Raw genomic sequence first — 20,508 nt, forward strand, 5'->3', positions numbered from 1 at the left:
AAAGCGCTTAAGAAAACATGCATTATATAATTGAGAAGGCAGCGAAACAATAAGAAGCGGCGAGTGACATATACTACCATATTCATGAGTGCTGCTACCTCGGAAAGAAAGCAAGGTGTAAACCTAAACTTTAAATTAAGTTCATAGACAGGCTACCGCTGGCGTTTCACATGCCCACAGGTAATGCGGGATACAAGTTTAATGAGAGGACGAGGATATAAGCGAGAGTTTTGATCACTTTGTAACTAAGTTAAAATTGTAGGTGAAGGGGTGTGCTTATGCAAATTCGAGACTGTGTTTGTGGGGATTGACAGTTAAAGGCGGGTGGGGAGTCACGTCATCATCTCCCTCCCACCTCATTTCGCTCTGAGCTGAGCTCCATGCGCGTCATCGAAGCAACTTCGTCAGACTGCCACCAAATACTCACAGAAAAATCCACAAGTTAATACACACGCTGTCTCTAGAGTTTCAACACACTGAATCCTCCAGGCACTACTTACAAAAGGTTACATTGACAATCGTGTTACGCTATTTTTAAAATCTTTCCTTTTCTTAGCACAAGCACAGCTGAGAAGCTTCATGCATGTGCTCCATAACGTTGAAAAATAATGCATTTAATCACACTTTGCATTACAAGCAAAGGGAGCTTTTGTCAATGCATGATTTCCTGGTACACCGATTACATTGATCAGCGCATCCCGATTCATTTTACCCTCGCACCACCTTAGTTTGAGAAGAAGTATGAAAAATATGAGGTTAACACAGAAAACAGATCACCAATTCAAGCTTTATGAATAATCGATTAAGCCATCAATAATTGTTTTGGTAAAGCCATCCTCCTTCCATTTTATAATTTTTCCGCCACTAGCCATGATTAAATGAACGGTAAAAAGTAAGAGCGAGGGTGACTTATTTAGGCAGGAATATATATGACAGCAACACTCATGACAATGTCAATCATGTTACGTTATTATTAAAATGTTTCCTTTTCTTTTCATTACTTCTTTAACACACTACTTCTCCGCTGCGAGGCGCGGGTATTTTGCTATATATATAATATATGAATTACCTCCAAAGAGCGCTGAGACTTTTGATATCATGAACGTGTCTGCAAAAACTGGGGTCTCCTGCCCAGCAAAAGTCGAGCAGCCAGCGCGTGCATAGCTGTGCCGGCCTTTGAGACGCTGACTGCGCTTCTGCCTTAAGTCAAAGTGAGCACTTTTAATTTTTTTCATCTGCCCCCTGAGCTATAGCCCAGACAAGTGCAAACACGGGACCCTTTTCTACACCACGGCAAAATAATATTAAGGCGATTCACACTTTCTTTTGCACGATACGATTATGAGGTCCTCAGCTCGGATTATGAACACACACATACGAGTGGAGGACTGACAGTGCCATCACAGCCGATTAATGGCGGGGCGTCTCACCAGTCTACACAAGACCCACCGCGACTGTCCCCAAAAGGCGATCATAACGTCAGCGAACACATCTCTCTATACTATATAAAAGAAAAAGGCAACTTTCCTTTCTTTACACCTTTTTTCCTTTTATCCCAAACCAAAGCCTTTCTCTCTTAACAGTGCAGAGGACACAAAATAATTTTCTTTAATTGCCGGTAAGGCACATTACCAGAGGCACAAATTTGAACGTTCACATAGAAAATGTAATTTCTATACCACAGCCGTCGTGTAGCGCCTTTCAAAAGGGATCTACTACCGAGAGATGATCCATATACATTTTAGCTGCTGTTAGTTACTTACCTGTTTTGTTACACAGTCTTTAAAATGTAGTTTACCCAAACCACTCCAGTAGTGCTCAATGTACCTGTACTTCTTAAAACGTTAATGTTTTACTGTTTAATAACTTATAGACTATATTTCATTATTTTTCCTTTGCACTCAGTGACCAAAGCTATACACACACATATAGACACATACAAACATACACACAAGTATATATATATATATATATATATATATATATATATATATATATATATATATATATATATATATATATATATATATAGATATATATATATATATATATATATATATATATATTATATATATATATATATATATATATATATTATACACACATACATACATACATACATACATACACACATATATAATTTGTGTGTGTAGATATGTATATAGATATGTAGATATGAAGATATGTATGTGTATATATATATATATGTATATTATATATATATGTGTGTGTGTGTGTGTATATATATATATATATGACAGCAGCAATACAAGCTGTGAGAAAACAGTAAAAAGGAGGCGTGTCAGGCGTCGTGGTACATTTTCTGATGCAGCTACCGAAAACAACTTTGTGACGCTGCCACCAAATACACAAAACAATTACTTTGACAATCATGTTACATTATTTTTAAAATGTTTCCTTTTCTTTTCATAACTTCTTTAACACATGACATCGCTGCAAGCTGGTATTTTGCTATATATATATATATAGATATAGATATAGATATAGATAGATAGATATGAGAACAACACTCATATCAATGACAAAACAATTACATTAACAATCATGTTACGTTATTTTTAAAATTTTTCCTTTTTCGTACCTTCTTTAAAACACTACTTCTCCGCTGCGAAGATTCTGCTAGTGTATATATATATATATATATATATATATATTTATATATATATGTATATGTATATGTGTGTGTGTGCACAAAACCACGCTTTTATCAAGGCTTCCGTCGGGTAGTCTTTTGAAATAAAATTTTTCTCCAATCAGTCGTAGCAACGCGCTTTCTTCCGACTGTTACATTTTTGTAGCTCTGAGGTATACCAGGAAATCATGCATTGACAGAAGTTACCCTTTGCTTGGAATACAAAGTGTGATTAAATGCGTTATTTTTTAACGTGTTATGGACCACATGCATCGAAGCTTCTCAGCTGTGCTTGTGCTAAGAAAAGGAAACATTTTAAAAATAACGGAACACGATTGTCAATGTAACCTTTTGTAAGTAGTGCCTGGAGGATTCAGAGTGTGGAGAAACTGTAGAGACAGCGTGTGTATTAACTTGAGGATTTTTCTGCGAGTATTTGGTGGCAGCGTCACAAAGTTGGTTCCTCAAGACTGTGTTAGCTGCGGAGTTCAGCTCTCAGCGAAATGAGGTGAATGGGAGGGGAGATGATGACGTGACTGTCCCACCCGCCTTAACTGTCAATCCCCCCACAAAGACAGTCTCTCGGAATTTGCATAAGCACAGCCCTTCATCAGTAAATTTTAACTTAGTTACAAAGTGATCAAAACTGTTGTTTATATCCTGCGTCCTCTCATTAAATTTGTATCCCGCATTAGCCGTGGGCATGACAAATGCCAGCAGCAGCCTGTCTATGAACCTAAACTTTAGGTTAATGTTTCCAAAGTAGCTGTATTAATGAATATGGTTTTATGTGTGACTCGGTCGCTTCTTATTGTTTCGCTGCCTTCTCAATTGTATAATGCATGTTTTCTTCAACGCTATTGGAGCTCTTCCTTGTTTTCTACGTACTGAGTTGACAGTCAGTTCACGTGATTACGTGGGAGACGTGATGATGTCACACGAAACCCCACAGCCAGCGAGCTCAACTCCATTACATTATATGGAGAAAAATAGGCTCCAGTTATGACCATTACGCGTAGAATTTCGAAATGAAACCTGCCCAACTTTTGTAAGTAAGCAGTAAGGAATGACCCTGCCAAATTTCAGCCTTCCACCAACACGGGAAGTTGGAGAATTATTGATGAGTCAGTGAGTGAGTGAGTCAGTGAGGGCTTTGCCTTTTATTAGTATAGATATATGATTGATAAAGAATTGTTTTATGTTATGTATTTGCTCTACCCTTCACCCTTCTTTATTTACCATAGCAAGTATTTTAGTTTGGCTACTTAATTATTGATTGTTAAGGCCTCTCCAACTCAGTGATAGAGCTTTATCGATGAAGAAAAGGTGGTTTTCTACGAATGAAGACTTAAAGTGACTGTACTGCACTAATGACTCTTGGTCTGCTGCACATTCCTGATAATAGCTGGTGAAGAAATGAATCGCTTCTCCAGAGTGGAAGGAGTGCATAATCAAAGAAACATTGTAAGTTTAGCTAAGTAAATCTGATGCCATGATATGGTTGTGCAGACATTTGCTGCAGAAACAAAGTTTTTATGGACTTTAACAGAAACAGGCTGTGAAATGCCACTGAAGTGAGATGACAGCTGTTGAATGCGAAGGGTTCCCTTGATTGACTGCTGTATCCAGTGCAGGACAAGTGAAGTGTTTCTCTGCTAAAAAGGACAGTCACCATGTGTGCATCTCATGACTTCTCTAATGGCAATCAAACTGTTTAGTTTCTGTTCAAGTACTGGCAGCCACACATTTGTTGGGAAGGATCTACAAAGCCACCAAGCAAAAGACTTGATATCTACAAGCCATTGGGTTGGACAAGGCATGTATATAGAAATCTTAGGAATATACTTGAAAAATGTTGTATGAGGATATGCATAATTTACCACCAATGATGCTAAATTTTAAATTGAAAGGGAATAGAACATTCGATAGTAAAGTTTGGGAGGATAAAAAAAAATAACGTACAATTATGCAATAATACTAGTTAAAACCAATTATTAATCATAGCAATAGATCTAGAATAGCATCTGATTTATGCTACAACTATTGTAACTCATATAAAGGGATCAGACACCAAAGGGTCGGGCACATATATCATCATACTGTAGCTAGAAATGTTGAGAGTGCCAAAGAATAGTGAAGTCCTTCAAGATGCTATATAGATTTATAATGTAATCTGAAGCTATGGTACCCACTACATGGGCTCAGTGATATTTAGTTACAACACTGACTATGTAAGACATAACAGGAGATTTCCACCTACGCCACTGGTGGGATACAATGATCACTCCTTAGTAACACCATGTTAAATGTAACTGTTTGTCCAAGTGTACTGTAACTTATCATTGTTAATATTTATTTACGCTGGTATATTAGATGAATGAAACAGGAGCTATAGTGGCACTACACCCCACATTTCCACAAATGTTCTTGAGGAACTGTCTACACTGTGAAGGGGGATCGAGTATTTTTTGCTTTCTGGATAAGACCTTCCAAGTATTATTTTTGTCACAGATCCAGTGACAAAGAGTGGTTTGTACTAGGAATATAAGTTTAATGTCACTGTGCTCTGTACAAACATTATTTTATAAATCCACTCACATGTACAGGCCAGGCCAAAGTTAGCAGACAGGGTCTCTTAGCATTTAGAATTGCTTGGCCAAGCATAGGACAAGATAGCCAGAGACAGCTGGAGGAATGTATAGTCGGCACAAAATCTTCTTTCCTTGTTTGGAAATGGACTATTTGCTGACATGGGGGTCTGCATGTGGAGAAGACAGTATAAAAAGACTTGGACAGCAGCCAAACACTTTGAAGCCGATGGACGGATGGGTAATATCGTCATCCGTCCTGACAAGCCTTCCAGCGCAGCGACAAAAATGACAGACTGTATAGATCAAGATCCGACCTTGGTATTGTCTTGCTATTGATTTCCTGTCTGTAATGCACTATAGATTATCAGTAAAAAAACCTGTTATTTTCTCTTATGTGATTTTTACCGCCGTATCACTATTGGAGAGAGAGTTTCATATTTAGAGAAAATTTCATATCTATATCATTTTCAGTTACTTAAAATGCCGCAATTACAAAAGAACTTATTCCAACTAGGGAGCTAGCAACCCCTATCGGAAACAACACCACGCACCATCTGCAAAATACAAACATTAACCCCAAAGAGAACAGATAATACAGTAAATTATCAAGCTTTAAAGATTCGACTTACCCTGATATTTTATGTGTGCCGGCAGCACCTGCATACAATCCCATTCTTTTTAAAGCCTCTTTCTGTCTGTAGGTGTGTGTTTTCTATTTTAGAATCAGCTCTAAAAGCCAGCGCACAGCCCAATCATTCACTAAATTTTGGCACACTGTTTTAATTCCAGAGGGGAAATTACAGAGAGATTAACAAAAACACTACTTATGTTGTTGCATGCCTACTGCAAGCACTGCTTTGCCTGTACATCTGTGGAGCTTAATGGATGAAAACTGATGAATAATATAAAAAGAAATGCTGTTCTTGAAAGAACGTTGTAAACAAATGAAATTGATAATAGGTAAATCTGCAATGCTGCATTATAAGACGCTATTATAATATGTCGGTCAGCAGTGTGGCGCTGTAGGCAATATTGAGAGGGATGGCTGGTGGGCATGACATATGCAAATATTGGTGTTCAGGAACTGTGAGAGGTGAAGACTTATGGGGGAGCAAAGGCTAGCAATGCGGAGCAGACTCACCTTGAAGAAAGAAGCTGTTGTTGCATGCCTACTTCAAGCACTGCTTTGCTTGAAGGGAGAAAAAAGCAGGAATTGATCTCATGCAGGAATGTTTTGCTCATGTACAATTGTGTACACCATTTCCAAGAGCAAGCAATGTTAGTCCTCTATTATTGTTACTATTTAACTAATGTTTTTATCCAAGGCATCTTCTAACATTTGACATACAGGTGCCGGTCATAAAATTAGAATATCATGACAAAGTTGATTTATTTCAGTAATTCCATTCAAAAAGTGAAACTTGTATATTAGATTCATTCATTACACACAGACTGATGTATTTCAAATGTTTATTTCTTTTAATTTTGATGATTATAACTGACAACTAATGACATTCCCAAGTTCAGTATCTTGGAAAATTAGAATATCAATTAAGACCAATGTAAAAAAAGGATTTTTAGAAATGTTGGCCAACTGAAAGGTATGAACATGAAACTGAATACTGCGACAATATGGCGTGGCATGGAGTCGATCAGTCTATGGCACTGCTCAGGTGTTATGAGAGCCCATGTTGCTCAGATAGTGGCCTTCAGCTCCTCTGAATTGTTGGGTCTGGCGTATTGCATCTTCCTCTTCACAATACCCCATAGATGTTCTATGGAGTTAAGGTCAGGCGAGTTTGCTGGCCAATCAAAAACAGGAATACCATGGTCCTTAAACCAGGTACTGGTAGCTTTGGCACTGTTGCAGGTGCCAGGTCCTGTTGGAAAATGAAATCTGCATCCCCATTAAGTTCGTCAGCAGCAGGAAGCATGAAGTGCTCTAAAACTTCCTGGTAGACAGCTGTGTTGACCTTGGACCTCAGAAAACACAATGGACCAACACCAGCAGATGACATGGCACCCCAAACCATCACTGACTGTGGAAACTTTACACTGGACCGCAAGCAACATGGATTCTGTGCCTCTCCTCTCTTCCTCCAGACTCTGGGACCTTGATTTCCAAAGGAAATGCAAAATTTACTTTCATCAGAGAACATAACTTTGGACAACTCAGCAGCAGTTTTGTCTTGAGCCCAGGCGAGACGCTTCTGATGCTGTCTTTTGTTCAAGAGTGGCTTGACACAAGGAATGCGACAGCTAAAACCCATGTCTTGCATACGTCTGTGCGTGGTGGTTCTTGAAGCACTGACTCCAGCTGCAGTCCACTCTTTGTGAATCTCCCCCACAGTTTTGAATGGGTTTTGTTTCACAGTCCTCTCCAGGGTGCGGTTATCCCTATTGCTTGTACACTTTTTTCTACCACATCTTGTCCTTCCCTTCGCCTCTCTATTAATGTGCTTGGACACAGAGCTCTATGAACAGCCAGCCTCTTTAGCAATGACCTTTTGTGTCATGCCCTCCTTGTGCAAGGTGTCAATGGTCGTCTTTTGGACAACTGTCAAGTCAGCAGTCTTCCCTATGATTGTGTAGCCTACAGAACTAGACCATTTAAAGGCTTTTGCAGGTGTTTTGAGTTAATTAGCTGATTAGAGTGTGGCACCAGGTATTGAACCTTTTTACAATATTCTAATTTTTAGAGATACTGAATTTGGGACTTTCATTAGTTGTCAGTTATAATCATCAAAATTAAAAGAAATAAACATTTCAAATACATCAGTCTGTGTGTAATGAATGAATCTAATATACAAGTTTCACTTTTTGAATGGAATTACTGAAATAAATCAACTTTGTCATGATATTCTAATTTTATGACCGGCACCTTTACAGTTGATTACATTTCTTTTGTTTTTCCGATTGGAGCTCAGACAGAGGACTTACTAATGGTAACATAGTGTTAGTAGTGGGATTTGAACCCTCAGCATCTGGGTTTGAAGAACTATAAAAAAAGTACCTAGTTATATAGTACTTCCGATATACCCGATTAACCAACAGCACTGGTATTAATGCCCGTTGTCTCTTGGGGTAATTTTGGTCGGCCGGCCACTCCTGGGAAGGTTCACCACTGTTCCATGTTTTTACCGTTTGTGGATAATGGCTCTCACTGTGGTTCGCTGGAGAACCAAAGCTTTAGAAATGGCTTTATAACCTTTACCAGACTGATAGATCTCAATTACTTCTGTTCTCATTTGTTCCTGAATTTCTTTGGATCTTGGCATGATGTCTAGCTTTTGAGGTGCTTTTGGTCTACTTCTCTGTGTCAAGCAGCTCCTATTTAAGTGATTTCTTGATTGAAACAGGTGTGGCAGTAATCAGGCCTGGGGGTGGCTACGGAAATTGAACTCGGGTGTGATACACCACAGTTAGGTTATTTTTTAACAACGGGGCAATTACTTTTTCACACAGGGCCATGTAGGTTTGGATTTTTTTTCTCCTTAAATAATAAAAACCATCATTTAAAAACTGCATTTTGTGTTTACTTGTGTTATATTTGACTAATGGTTAAATGTGTTTGATGATCAGAAACATTTTGTGTGACAAACATGCAAAAGAATAAGAAATCAGGAAGGGGGCAAATAGTTTTTCACACCACTGTATTCTTGCTAATATAACTACCACAATTTATCATTCTTTTTAAAGATGATTCTGATGTTGATCTGTTTTAATAAGATACCGCAGATGTTTACAATATTTTTTCTGCATTGCAGATGTTTTTTTCTTTATTACCTAACTATATGACCTTCACTAAAATACCACTTAACATATTTAAGATCAGTCTTAAAAGTCTTTAAATATGTACCACAGTAAAATAATTGGCTTAGCAGTGCATTTCTCGATCATACTTTATTGGTTATAGAACGATTATAGGTAATGCCAAATAGTGTTTTATTTTGCCATGAGTTTCAAACAATGTACTGTTTTTTTTCTCCTTGTTTCATGCATTATAATGCATTTTCACAGGCAGGATGCTAAGGCTGTCCCTTTCAATTCCACACTTGTATAACAGCAAAGTTTCAAGTATATGCTATTTCAGTATCAATCACAGGCACTTCTATTTTATACTGAAAGAAAATTAAAGAGTATGGTTGTATGTTTTAAAGGATTTCTTGTATCTGAAGAGTTGTATAGCTGTAAAACTGCATGGGTCTAACAGTAATAAACAGTTTGCTTTATTTTGTGTTTTATGTTTTATGCCCTTTAATTTATGAAAAATTCTGATTAATTCCTCAAGATATGTGTAATTTAAGCTGATTTTTCCTCTTTCAACTCTGTTGCTTAGTATCTCTAATAACCTGTCTCCACTAATACATCCAGTGTTAAAACCTTGCCAAACTTTGTTGCCCACTGAATTAATTTCAAGTTCCAGTGGAACAGCATGCTCAGTATCAGTAACAAATGAGAGGGCTTCTCAATTGATAGTATTTCTAATGATTATCAAGAAAAGTAATAATTCATAAGAATAGTATACTCCAGCAGCAATATTATTGTGTCCTTCTACTTTACTCCCTTGAAAAAAAGTAGTAATCCTTCCCAGTACTTTTGCATGTAGGTTTCCTGTTTGGTAAAGTGGTAGCATAATGGTAGCTCAGCTGCCTCTCAATAAGGAAACCAAGGAGTTCTCCCTGTGTCTATGTGAGTTACTTCTGGAGTGACCATTGTGTGTGTTTGTTTACCCTGTGATGGACTAGCACCCTGTCCTGGTGGTTGGTGTTCCTGCCTTACACCCAATGATTGCTAGGTATCCTCCAACTTCTTAGTGACCCTCCCCTGGATAAACAGGATATGAAAATGGATGGATGGTTTCCAGTTATAGGTAACTCCTGGGAATCCTCATTTCTGTGTATCAAACTGAGGAAAATGATTGGTACTAGCAGAGCTAGAAACTATTAGTCAGTAACGTTGGGGAACATTATCTCTGTGAGGAGCATGTTCATATGAAGTTGGCAGTATTCTGTCACCTTGAATTTGCAGGTTTGAGAATGTTTTATGTTTATGCATTTGTTCTTTTAATGTTTTTATTTATAGGTTCTACAACTTCCTCTTCAACAATACAAAATGAAGCTGAATTAGGTGATGATGATGTGTTTACGGTAAGAGAACAAAACTTTTTCTGTGCATAAAATTACTTATTTTGTTTACTGAAAATATTGTTGTTTTATCATTTTTAATCAGATCTGCTTTCCTAATCATCACCACTGTTCTCCTCTCACCAAGTATACATAGTTGCCCAATGGTCACTGTTTCTAAATAAATTTAACAATATACTATTGTATGCTCACCTTTGATATTTAGAAGCATTGGAAATAAACTTGGTCAAAACTTGGTGATTGTCAAGTCAAACCTACCATTTTTCCTTCATTTTTCTTTTTTAATTCATAGGTCAGTGGTCCTGCCATTCATTTTTTATAGTTTACTCCTTCAGTATGTTCCATCAGCATTCCCAATTTTAATTTCAGTGTTTACAATTCAACTTTTCATTGTTGGTACTAAAGAAAAAGAAACATTCCAACAATGTTTTGTTTGAATAGGGTATGCTGTGGACACTATATCATTTATTTTTTCTAGTATATCTAATATAGGACACCTTGGCAAGGGTTACTACCTTCATTTAAAAAAAATAATAAAAAAAGTTTAGTTTTGACAATTAGATTTACATCATTGAAATAAGTTGTGTAATTATACATGCCTAATTTAAAATAATTGCTATATGTAAGCTACATTTTAGAAGTATTTACTATGTATTTTAATAAAACATGCACAATTTAAGGTCTCTGAGTAAATGCTATAAACCTAAGTTAAAATAACTTTAAACTCAGTCATCAAAAATACTACTTTTTGTATTAAATTTAAAAAGTAAAATGTTGCTGATAAATGTGCTTTTTTTGTTTTAAATGAATTTTGTGTTAAGTTCTTCATGTTTACATTTTGTACAATTTTTAAATGGAGATAAAACAGTGGCAATAAAATTATATTCTTTGTTGGAAATAATGTAGTTTGAAAAGATTTGCTTTATTTTGGTAAGATTGTCAGGCTGATGTGCAGCTAGCCAGGTTTCCTGTAGTGTTTTGACCAGACTCTCCTGACACTTGGCATTTTATTTGCATCCGTTCTTTTGTCACAGTCATAAGAAATGAAGAACAGCAGGCTGGGTTAAAAGGTGATTTCCTGTTCTCCACAGTAAAACTATCATTAACAGCTGCTTCCCAGCTACCTGCCAGAGTGATTTATTGCAGCAGGAGGTCAAAGGAAAGTTTGCCTGTAGAGCTAATGGTTTACTTATGATAAACAATCAGCAGTGGATGCTGAATATTTGTGTTGCCAGTGTTAGTACTGTTGGAATCTGCAGTTTGTTTTTTTTAATGGAGGAAGTGGATAATATTGATTAAAACCAAGAATTATAATTTTATACCTACCAAATATTTGTAAAGGATGCTTTGATAATATGGATTTTGTTCAAATGCAGTAATTATAAAAGCAGTAATGATGTAAACAATTTATTTACATGTAATCTGTTACATTTCTTTATTTTTTTTTTCTATTTTACCACTGTGCTCCTTTTTAATAAAAAATAAAAATCTTGAGGAAATGTATCTGGGAAAGAAAAAATGACACATTTACTACATTTAAAGAATTACAATTAAATATACAATATGTTCTGTACTTGTTACTGTTTTAAACATGGTCAAAGCTAGTTGCTTGCAACTATGACTAAATCAACGTAGGTGGAACCATTTAATTCTACAAATTTTCTTCTTTTAAGGACGTATAGTTGCTAACAATGACGTAGTTATAAATCAGTCATGATAGCCCATATTGCATCCGCTAACCAGCTGAAACTGTGTTTTCAGGTTTCTTTTAGAATGGCTGTGGATCTTTTTTCTCGTAAAGGCACAGTGGCTTCCCGGCTCATTCTTGTACAGAGACTTCAGCAAAAGGCAAAATACTATCTGCTGTCAAACATAAGTGGATTGAGGCAACTGGTTGGATTGTATTGTTAACTTTATCATATGTAATGTTATGTTTCTCTCATACCAACCAACAGTGGCTCGTAATTAGTCAAGTGCAATAAACAAACAAACTAGTTATTTTGTACTTGTCTTGGTCTCTGAATGAACATCCTGGTACAATGACATTAAAGAACGAATCTTTTCGAGGCATGTGCTGTGTGTGCTACATTTTATATTGCATTCTGCGACAGTCCGGAATCTTAACTTCAGTTAAATGACTGCTGTCTTTGGTGAAGAGCCTATCACTATACTGTTTCAAAAAAAATGGTCATGATGGCAACTAGCCAATGACTGACTTGGTAGATGACACCATTGATCAGTTCACGCTGAATGAGTGATTATGACCATCTGGGTACACTGACTGATTGAATGAGCCAGTATGCCCCTACTGATCTGGAGAACCATTGCAAGTTTATTCACAAACTGCATACAAGAAACTCGCAGTGCTGTACACTGAACTAGTTCACCAAAAGAATCGGTTTGTGCACTGAATGGAGGAACATACTGCAGACAAGAGACTCACAATACATCGAATTTCAGTTCAGTTCACTGAAGATATACAGTACATATTTTTTTTTATTTTGTGTTAGAGAGGGATGGAATATAAAAGAAATTGTGGGAGTTTAATCCAAAACTGAAATCAGTTTTATTTTGTCATAAAATATGCATACATTCACATGTTTTGTTTCTTTCAACATCTAGGTTATAAAAAGGTTTGCTTATTTTATTATTATTGTGAATAAATTATTTATTTTGTTGGTTACTTTTTATATTATTTATATTGTTTGGTGATTAAAAGGTGTTACAGATTTGCAGGTTTTAAACTAGGATATAGCCTGCTGCTGTTTTTTTAAGTAAGTGAATTGGTTCAAACATTCAAATCATTTTGGTGAACTGAATGAAATGAATCAAATCACTATTGTTTTGCACAACACTACTCATAATAGCTTCAACAGAAGCTTTTTTTAATTGATGCAAAAGTGTCATGTTCAAAGTTGCATTCAAGTTGCTTCTCTTTCTTTTTTCTCTCTCTCTTTTGTTTTAGAGAGAGGTGGTGGTATATCCTTGTGATCCATCCATGAAAGACTTACTTTTATTTTTTTCTAATGGTTAAACTATACACCTAATGTCAAGCTACAACATTTTATACTGTTTACAGAGGCTTGTAGATCCCTGTGTGTAGCCTTTGAGTTTTTAGTGATTTTAATTTGCACATAATATTTTCTGAATTTTTAGTGAACTGGGTAGAATTTTTATGTTGAGGTACTAGGTAACTCTTAAAATCATACATTATTCAAGTGCAGTTGATTACTAGCCTTAACTGACAGTAAAGATGTGGCTTAGGATGAATATTGTGAAGAAAGAATGTACTGTATTATAAAGACCAATATTGATCAGGTTGCATCACCTTTCTAACATTAGGCCTTAGATATGTATTAAACAATTGTAAGTACAGTAGCTTATTACACACAAGTTTTTGCAGTCAGTGACAGCATCATACGGGAAATGAATTTATTTAAAGCAGGTTATTGGGTAAAAACGTGCACAATTCTGAGAAAAATATGGGCACTGTTAAAGAGTTAAGTGATTTTGAAGATTGGCATGTTATAGGTATAGATATGCAGCAGTATACTAGGTGTAACAATATTGGTATAGATTTCACGGGCATCAGAATGGGTCAGCACCCAAATATCTAGACGAATGAAGATCTTGAGGTTAAAAAAAAAAAAAGATACCTTTTATAAAATTTACTAATCAAGGCTGCCAAGCTAAATTAAAGACTAACGCAAGCAAGACTAAATTCATTTCACTAAACAGTGAGTACACATTTGCATTGAAGGATTGATATAAGAATGTACTACTGTTTGTGTTTTTTCACTTCTCAGTTCCACTCCTGACGGTTTAAAAATAAAGCAAATTCTGGATGAAAGTGGATTTGTAAAAGTACCTAATCAGGTTGGCGGCAGAAAAGTATGTACAGGCAATAATATATGCAATAAAACAATAAGATGATGATGTATAAATAAATACAGTAAACAAGTAAGAGTAGCAGAACATGAGTGAAACATTAAATAAGAGTAAGTAAATGTAGATGACAATCCCAATGTAACTTACAATAGAATTACACATAAACCAAAAGGTGTGTACAGGTAGGGGTAGGTAAGATCAGGTTAGTGGGAGTTCAGTGACCTTATGACCTAGGAGATAAAGCTCTCCCTAAAGCTGGTTGAGCCTAATGGTGAGGCTATATGGCTACTGTGTATCCTGTTAAGTCTGATCTTGAATTTGAACTTTATTGCCTGGCAACACAGTTGCTAGAAATTTAATCTTGGTATTATATCCATACACATTACAAGGTAAATAGAATTAAACAAAACAATATAATATACATGACAGAATCACATATACAGTAGTAATGAAAAACAGAGTGATTGCAATAGGAAGAAACAGTTTATATGTTTAGTAGTGACCTTCAGTAACCAGTAACATTTGTCCGATGATAACAAATGTAAGAGATGGTTGCCCGGTTGAGTGTAGTCTTTGTTTTTATTTCCAGTATAATTCCTGACCCAACATGTACACCAATTAACCACAACATTAAAACCACCTGCCTAATATTGTGTAGCTCCTCCTCATACCACCAAAACAGTGAGGCATGATCTCCACAAAATCTGAGAATGTGTCCTGTGGTATCTGGCACTAAGACTTTAGAAGCGAATCCTTTATGTCTTTTAAGTTGCAAAGTAGGGCCTCCATGGATCGGACTTGCGTTTTAACAAATGCTTGATTAGATTGAGATCTGGGGAATTTGGAGGCCAATTCAACACCTTGAACTCTTTGCCATGTTCCTTAAACCATTCCTGAGCAATTTTTGTAGTTTGAAATGTTGCGTTATCCTGCAGAACGAGATCACTGCTGCCAAGAATTTCTTGCATTTTCAAAAACATATTGATGTATGGTAAAATGGCTAGAACAACACTGATTTGGTTCTTGAATCTATCCTTGAGTCATCTTAGTCATTCCATTTTATTTGGTAAGTTCCACTACCGGCACAAGAGTCAAAATAATAAGGCTTTAATAAGCCGATTTAGGTGTGATAGTTGTACAGTTTAACAAGTCATTATACAGTATTGGATGGTAACCTCAAATGCAGGGGTGCCTTGAGAATAGGTTTGGAAATGACTAAACTAAAACACACATATATAAAATAAAGAGCTTTGTATTAATAAAAATGTATTTAGTAAAATACAGCATTTCAGACTTAATTTTCAAGATGTAGTGTTCAATCTGTCATACAGAATTTGCAAAAACAAAAGTGGAAAGTACATGTAGCACATGTACCAAAAAAAAAAAAAAAAGAAAGAATATCAAAATGGAGTGGCCTAGTCAAAGTCCTGACTTTAACCCCATTGAGATGTTGTGGAGGGACCTTAATGGGCAGATCATGGTCAAAAACCCTCCTATGTATATTAATTAAAACGGTGATATAAAGAAGAGGGTGCCAAACTTTCTCTACAATGATGCCAGACTGAAGGTAACACAACCAAGTGTTAAGTTTGGGATGATGATTACTTTTTTCACATGGGGTGATAATAGCTGTTGAACTTTTTTCTTTCAATAAATCAAATGATCATTTAAAACCTGTGTATTGTCCTTATTCAGGTTATCTTTTATATTATACAAAATTTATTTGGATGTCAGAAATGGGAAATCAGTCAGGCGGCAAATACCTTTTCCTGTCACTGTAAGTATTTGCTTAGTACCTAACAGGTTATCTGACACCAAAGAATATGCTTAGACCATGCAATGGAATCTTATAAGAAATGGTCTTGTACAGCATGTTACAGTGAAGAAAACATTGTTATAGAAGAGTAACAAAGAGAAGAAATGGTAGTATGCAAAAGAAGGTCAAGTACAGAACAAAAAGCAGTAACAGAAAGTCTTACAGAATAAAGAGTCTAAATTTGAAATTTGTGATCCAAAAAAGATTCCAGTATATCATACGAAATGTATGTTGATGCAACTTCTTGTAAAGAATTGCAGTCCATGATATTTGGTTAAAATAAAGGAAGTAATTACTACTGAGAAATGTTAACAGAATTTGATTCATCATGCTTTACCTCCAGGGGATTTTTTTTTTTGGTTTACCAAAAACCTTTGTTACTATAATGACAGCCCCAAATGGGATTTTATAAATCCTTGGCTTATGTCATCTTAACTTGCCCTCTAAATAAGTTTAGTTTGATAATAATTCAGTCGTGTTTTGTACAGTGGTTTGTGTAGAAATTGAGGTTTCAGCTTTTTCTTTGATGTGACAAGCATGGTTGTAGAGAGCTCAAGAGATTTAAGACAGGAAACAACCCCTGCATTAGCCAGTCACTCCTGACCATTTGCTGATGTACTCACTGATACAGTTTAGAGTGCATATTAAATTTCAGTAGTAAAAATATAAACCCATGTTTTATTTTTATTAATTATTTTAATTTTTGGGTAGTATAGTTATTACAAACCTACCAATTCCTTACCCACTTTGTTCTTTTCTAAAAGATTTTTTAGAGAACAGTATGGGCTCTGGAAGTACTGTTTTTTAACATTTATGTTCATTAGGAAATATTGCTACAGTGATATACCCATATGTGTGCTGTGAGCTAATATTTTTGTTCTATCTAGTGTTTCACTGGTAAAATCCTTTAAAATGTTGTTGTTAGGAGGAATTTTACTTAGCCAGACAGATTTTCTATGGATCTGCATACATTTGAAATGGTAGTCAGAATGTTACATTCACCCACAATAACAAGGATAAGGAACAATGAATAAGATGAGAGTGGATTTCATATGATATGCTGGGTGTACATTGGCTGTTTGCTGGGTATTTGTTTGCTTGATCTGCACTATAGTAAAGAAAACACTCAGATGGATCCCCTCTGTTAAAAACTTTGCAATCCTGTGTCATTCTAAATACATTAAGTTCATTGAAGTCCATCCATTTTCTATCAATGAAGCATTTCACATAGAGAAGTTCATCTAGATGGTGTGACAGCAAATGTGCTCTGCAGCACCATACCATCCACATTAAAACATCAGTATTAATAACCTGATTAAAACTAAGCATATACATGCTACTCATCTGTTTATTGTGCCACTGCAAAGGTAATGTCAACAAACAAGCAGTATCTGTGTTAATTAAGGTTAAATGGCTGAAATTCCTATCTTCTTTAGCATATAAAGATAACATTTTTTTCAGTCTAAATACTGACTGAATTTGAAGCACGGGGTTGGCTATTCAAACTTGACAAATCCTTCATGTCTGTAATTTCAAACTGTTTTGCTGAATTTTGTAAAGTAACGTGTGCCATTTTAATTTAAGCTCCTTTTTCACTGAAGTTTAGTGAAATTTGCCTGTCATTCACTGACAACAAATCATCTGTTAGTGACGGTCAGTTCTGATCAATGAAATCCATAAATTCAGATGCCAGCAGCGAGGGATACTTGCACAAATCAGTGCTCATTCCTAACCAAATTTACGACTGCATGAGTTTCAGTAATATATAATAAATATACCGGCAACTGTACACTCGCTTGTACATTTATGCACAGAGACAAGAAGTGTGGTGGAAAATTAAAATTACCAACACTTGTTTCATTTTTGTTTTGTTGGTTCCCCTTTTTGTTTAGTTCCAATTTTCATACAGTCTTTCAATTTTATTTTAGTTTTAGTTAATAAAATGATTTTTTTTTTGTTAATGACATATTTCTTTTTACTTTTAGTTAACAGGAATAACACTTGATATGAAAACAAAAATACTTTATGTAGTATCTTGTACATAGGAACTAATCTTAGTTGTGTGACATAAACCAAGATAAAGAGCATTTATATGAGTGTAGCTTGAATTTAAACATACAAATTTAGCCAAAGTAAATTTTAAGTCGTCTGAATTCACAATAGAAAGTACTGATGTTGTAGTTTACTACTAAGTAAACTTCAGTCTTCTCACACTATAACGTAGTTTCTGCATATCCATTATTTAATCTCAAGTATTCAATTAACTAGATAATAGAGGAAGAATAGTTTTATAGGTGTAAAAAGATTTGAAGTGTTGAATGAGAAAAATGAAAGTTATTATTAAACTTTCATAAGTTTACTGTTTGGCAATTTATTTAGTAAAAAAATTAGCTCCAGTTTGAATAACTATAAACATTGCACTGTTTCTACATTGAGAAAAAAAATAAAGGTTATCGCATAACTCCAACCATATAGTGAAAATTTTGGGTCATTCAGTATCTAACACTCCATCGAGTAATTGGAGTAAGCCTGACTAGATATTTACTTGAGTCTCTGTGATTGTAACCTGCCTGCTTTTCTCTTGTTTTAAGCCAGGAGCATTTTGATGCTCTTTCTCCTGCTAGTTAGTTTAGCTGATGGCCTACTTTGTTCACCAGCTCCTACAAAAGCAATAGTCTGTGTGGAATGGCACATTTGTAAAGTCGAGTACCTTTGATAACTGCCTCTAGGACTTGGTGATGGTGCCAGTGATACTGCAAAATATTCTGCAGTTTGTTCTTTTGGTAACAAAAGACATCCTGGTGGTTTTGCCGTGCTCAGTCTGTGGTAGTTGGATGGACTTGGAGTATTACATCGGAAGTTAATGTTGTGAGTTTCTTCCTATTAGTATGTCAGCCCAAGTTATCTTGCTGTTCCCGTTTTATCAAGGCTCCTGCTTTTATGTAAGGAGTTGGTTAAGTATTCTGGAAAATCTTTTTGGTTGACCAGATCACTAATCTGACTTTAGCCAGCCTCCCAGCTGTCCACAAAGAGAATAAATTGCTATTGCATCTCTTAAAGCTACTGTTGTCACCTACAAAGCTTATTGCTGGTTTCTTAGAAATGATCAGAAAAATTGTCACAGCACTACTAAAATTAAGGTTGCCCTTAGTCTTCCCTGTCTTCAGTGTCATAGATTTGCACTTAGTTGGGGTTTATTCTTGCCTACCCAGTTAATTTCTTTTCTATCCCTGCTGGATATCACTAACAACTTGTCACTAATATAATTGTAACAATAGGGTATTCCATGAAATATCTTTTGGGTAACTGCAGAACATAGTTGTCAGACCTATGAATTATAGTTCTGCAGAATTCACAAATATATTTATAGCAAATGCAAGGAGGAGCACAGAAATACGGTACAAGCCGTAATAAATTCCACCTAAATTTTATTGTAGTTTGATGTAAAGGATTGGGAAGAGACTCATGCTAAAATGATTGTAGTAATATAAAGTTTCTGACTTGCATGGGACATGATCTGCCTATAGCGTAATGTGCATCAGCCAGTGTGACACTGAGCTACAAGTCTTAGTGAGATCAAACCACAACAATGCCAAGTAACCCTTATGATCAACAACTACTCTCATTACACACTAGTGTGCTCCAGATAACCAGGTTGTCCCGACATGCCTCCCTTTGTGAACTGATTTGTCATTGAAGTTGTTCATAACAAGGATGTTTACCAATGATTTAAAATGAAACCATTTAAAAATACTTGCTACAAAGATTGACTTCGGCAAGACAAATCAAATAAGCTTAAGGCTAGATGTCATTACTATAGGAATGTGTTTGACATTTGTAATATGGGTGAGTCTGCTTTAAAAAGCCATATGAAAAAAGGTAATTATTGTGAACTTAAGAAGAGCAAGGAAGCCATTAATTCTGTTAACAATTTTTTGGACCATTTGTGGGGTTATCTTCACATCTGACCACTGCATCAGCGAACAGTTTAAGTGCCATTGGACTAGCTGGAAGTAAGGCTAATCAGGCTATTGATATTCCTCCTGTGTCACCATCTTTGTCGTCTTATGTGACTAAAAATGAATGTTTGAAATCCTCTATGTTAATTGTGATGGACAAGTATTAGACATACAAGTTATGGTGAAGACATGGGTAACATTTTTCAGTGTGCATGGATGTCCTTCCCAAATTATACCTTGCATTTTTCATCTGCAACAGTTTCATCCATCCATTATCTAACTACCTAAAATGTGCCAATGTTGGTTTTTTTTAATCAGGTCAGTAGTACGCCAGCACAGTAAAGTTTCTGTATATTTTTGTGTGTTTTAAAGTGTTGAGTTGGTAAACAGTGCTTGCACAAAGCATGCTTTTTTCATGATTTCTTTCTGTCTTTTGCTGGGAAACACTAAAATA

The 20,508-nt window shown here is 35.7% G+C and overlaps 1 protein-coding gene across 2 annotated transcripts in view; it reads left to right on the forward strand.

Moving 5' to 3' along the window:
* The window catches only part of LOC120516275 (sprouty-related, EVH1 domain-containing protein 2-like), a 132,483-nt gene that overhangs the window by 100,646 nt on the left and 11,329 nt on the right, over positions 1–20,508 (forward strand). For both annotated transcript variants that reach the window (XM_039737832.1, XM_039737831.1), the window contains exon 4: positions 10,330–10,394. In XM_039737832.1, coding sequence (XP_039593766.1) covers positions 10,330–10,394 — 65 coding nt within the window. The remainder of the gene's footprint in view (positions 1–10,329; positions 10,395–20,508) is intronic.

The sequence above is a fragment of the Polypterus senegalus genome, chromosome 16 (assembly GCF_016835505.1).
Source record: "Polypterus senegalus isolate Bchr_013 chromosome 16, ASM1683550v1, whole genome shotgun sequence".
Taxonomy (NCBI): Eukaryota; Metazoa; Chordata; class Cladistia; order Polypteriformes; family Polypteridae; genus Polypterus; species Polypterus senegalus.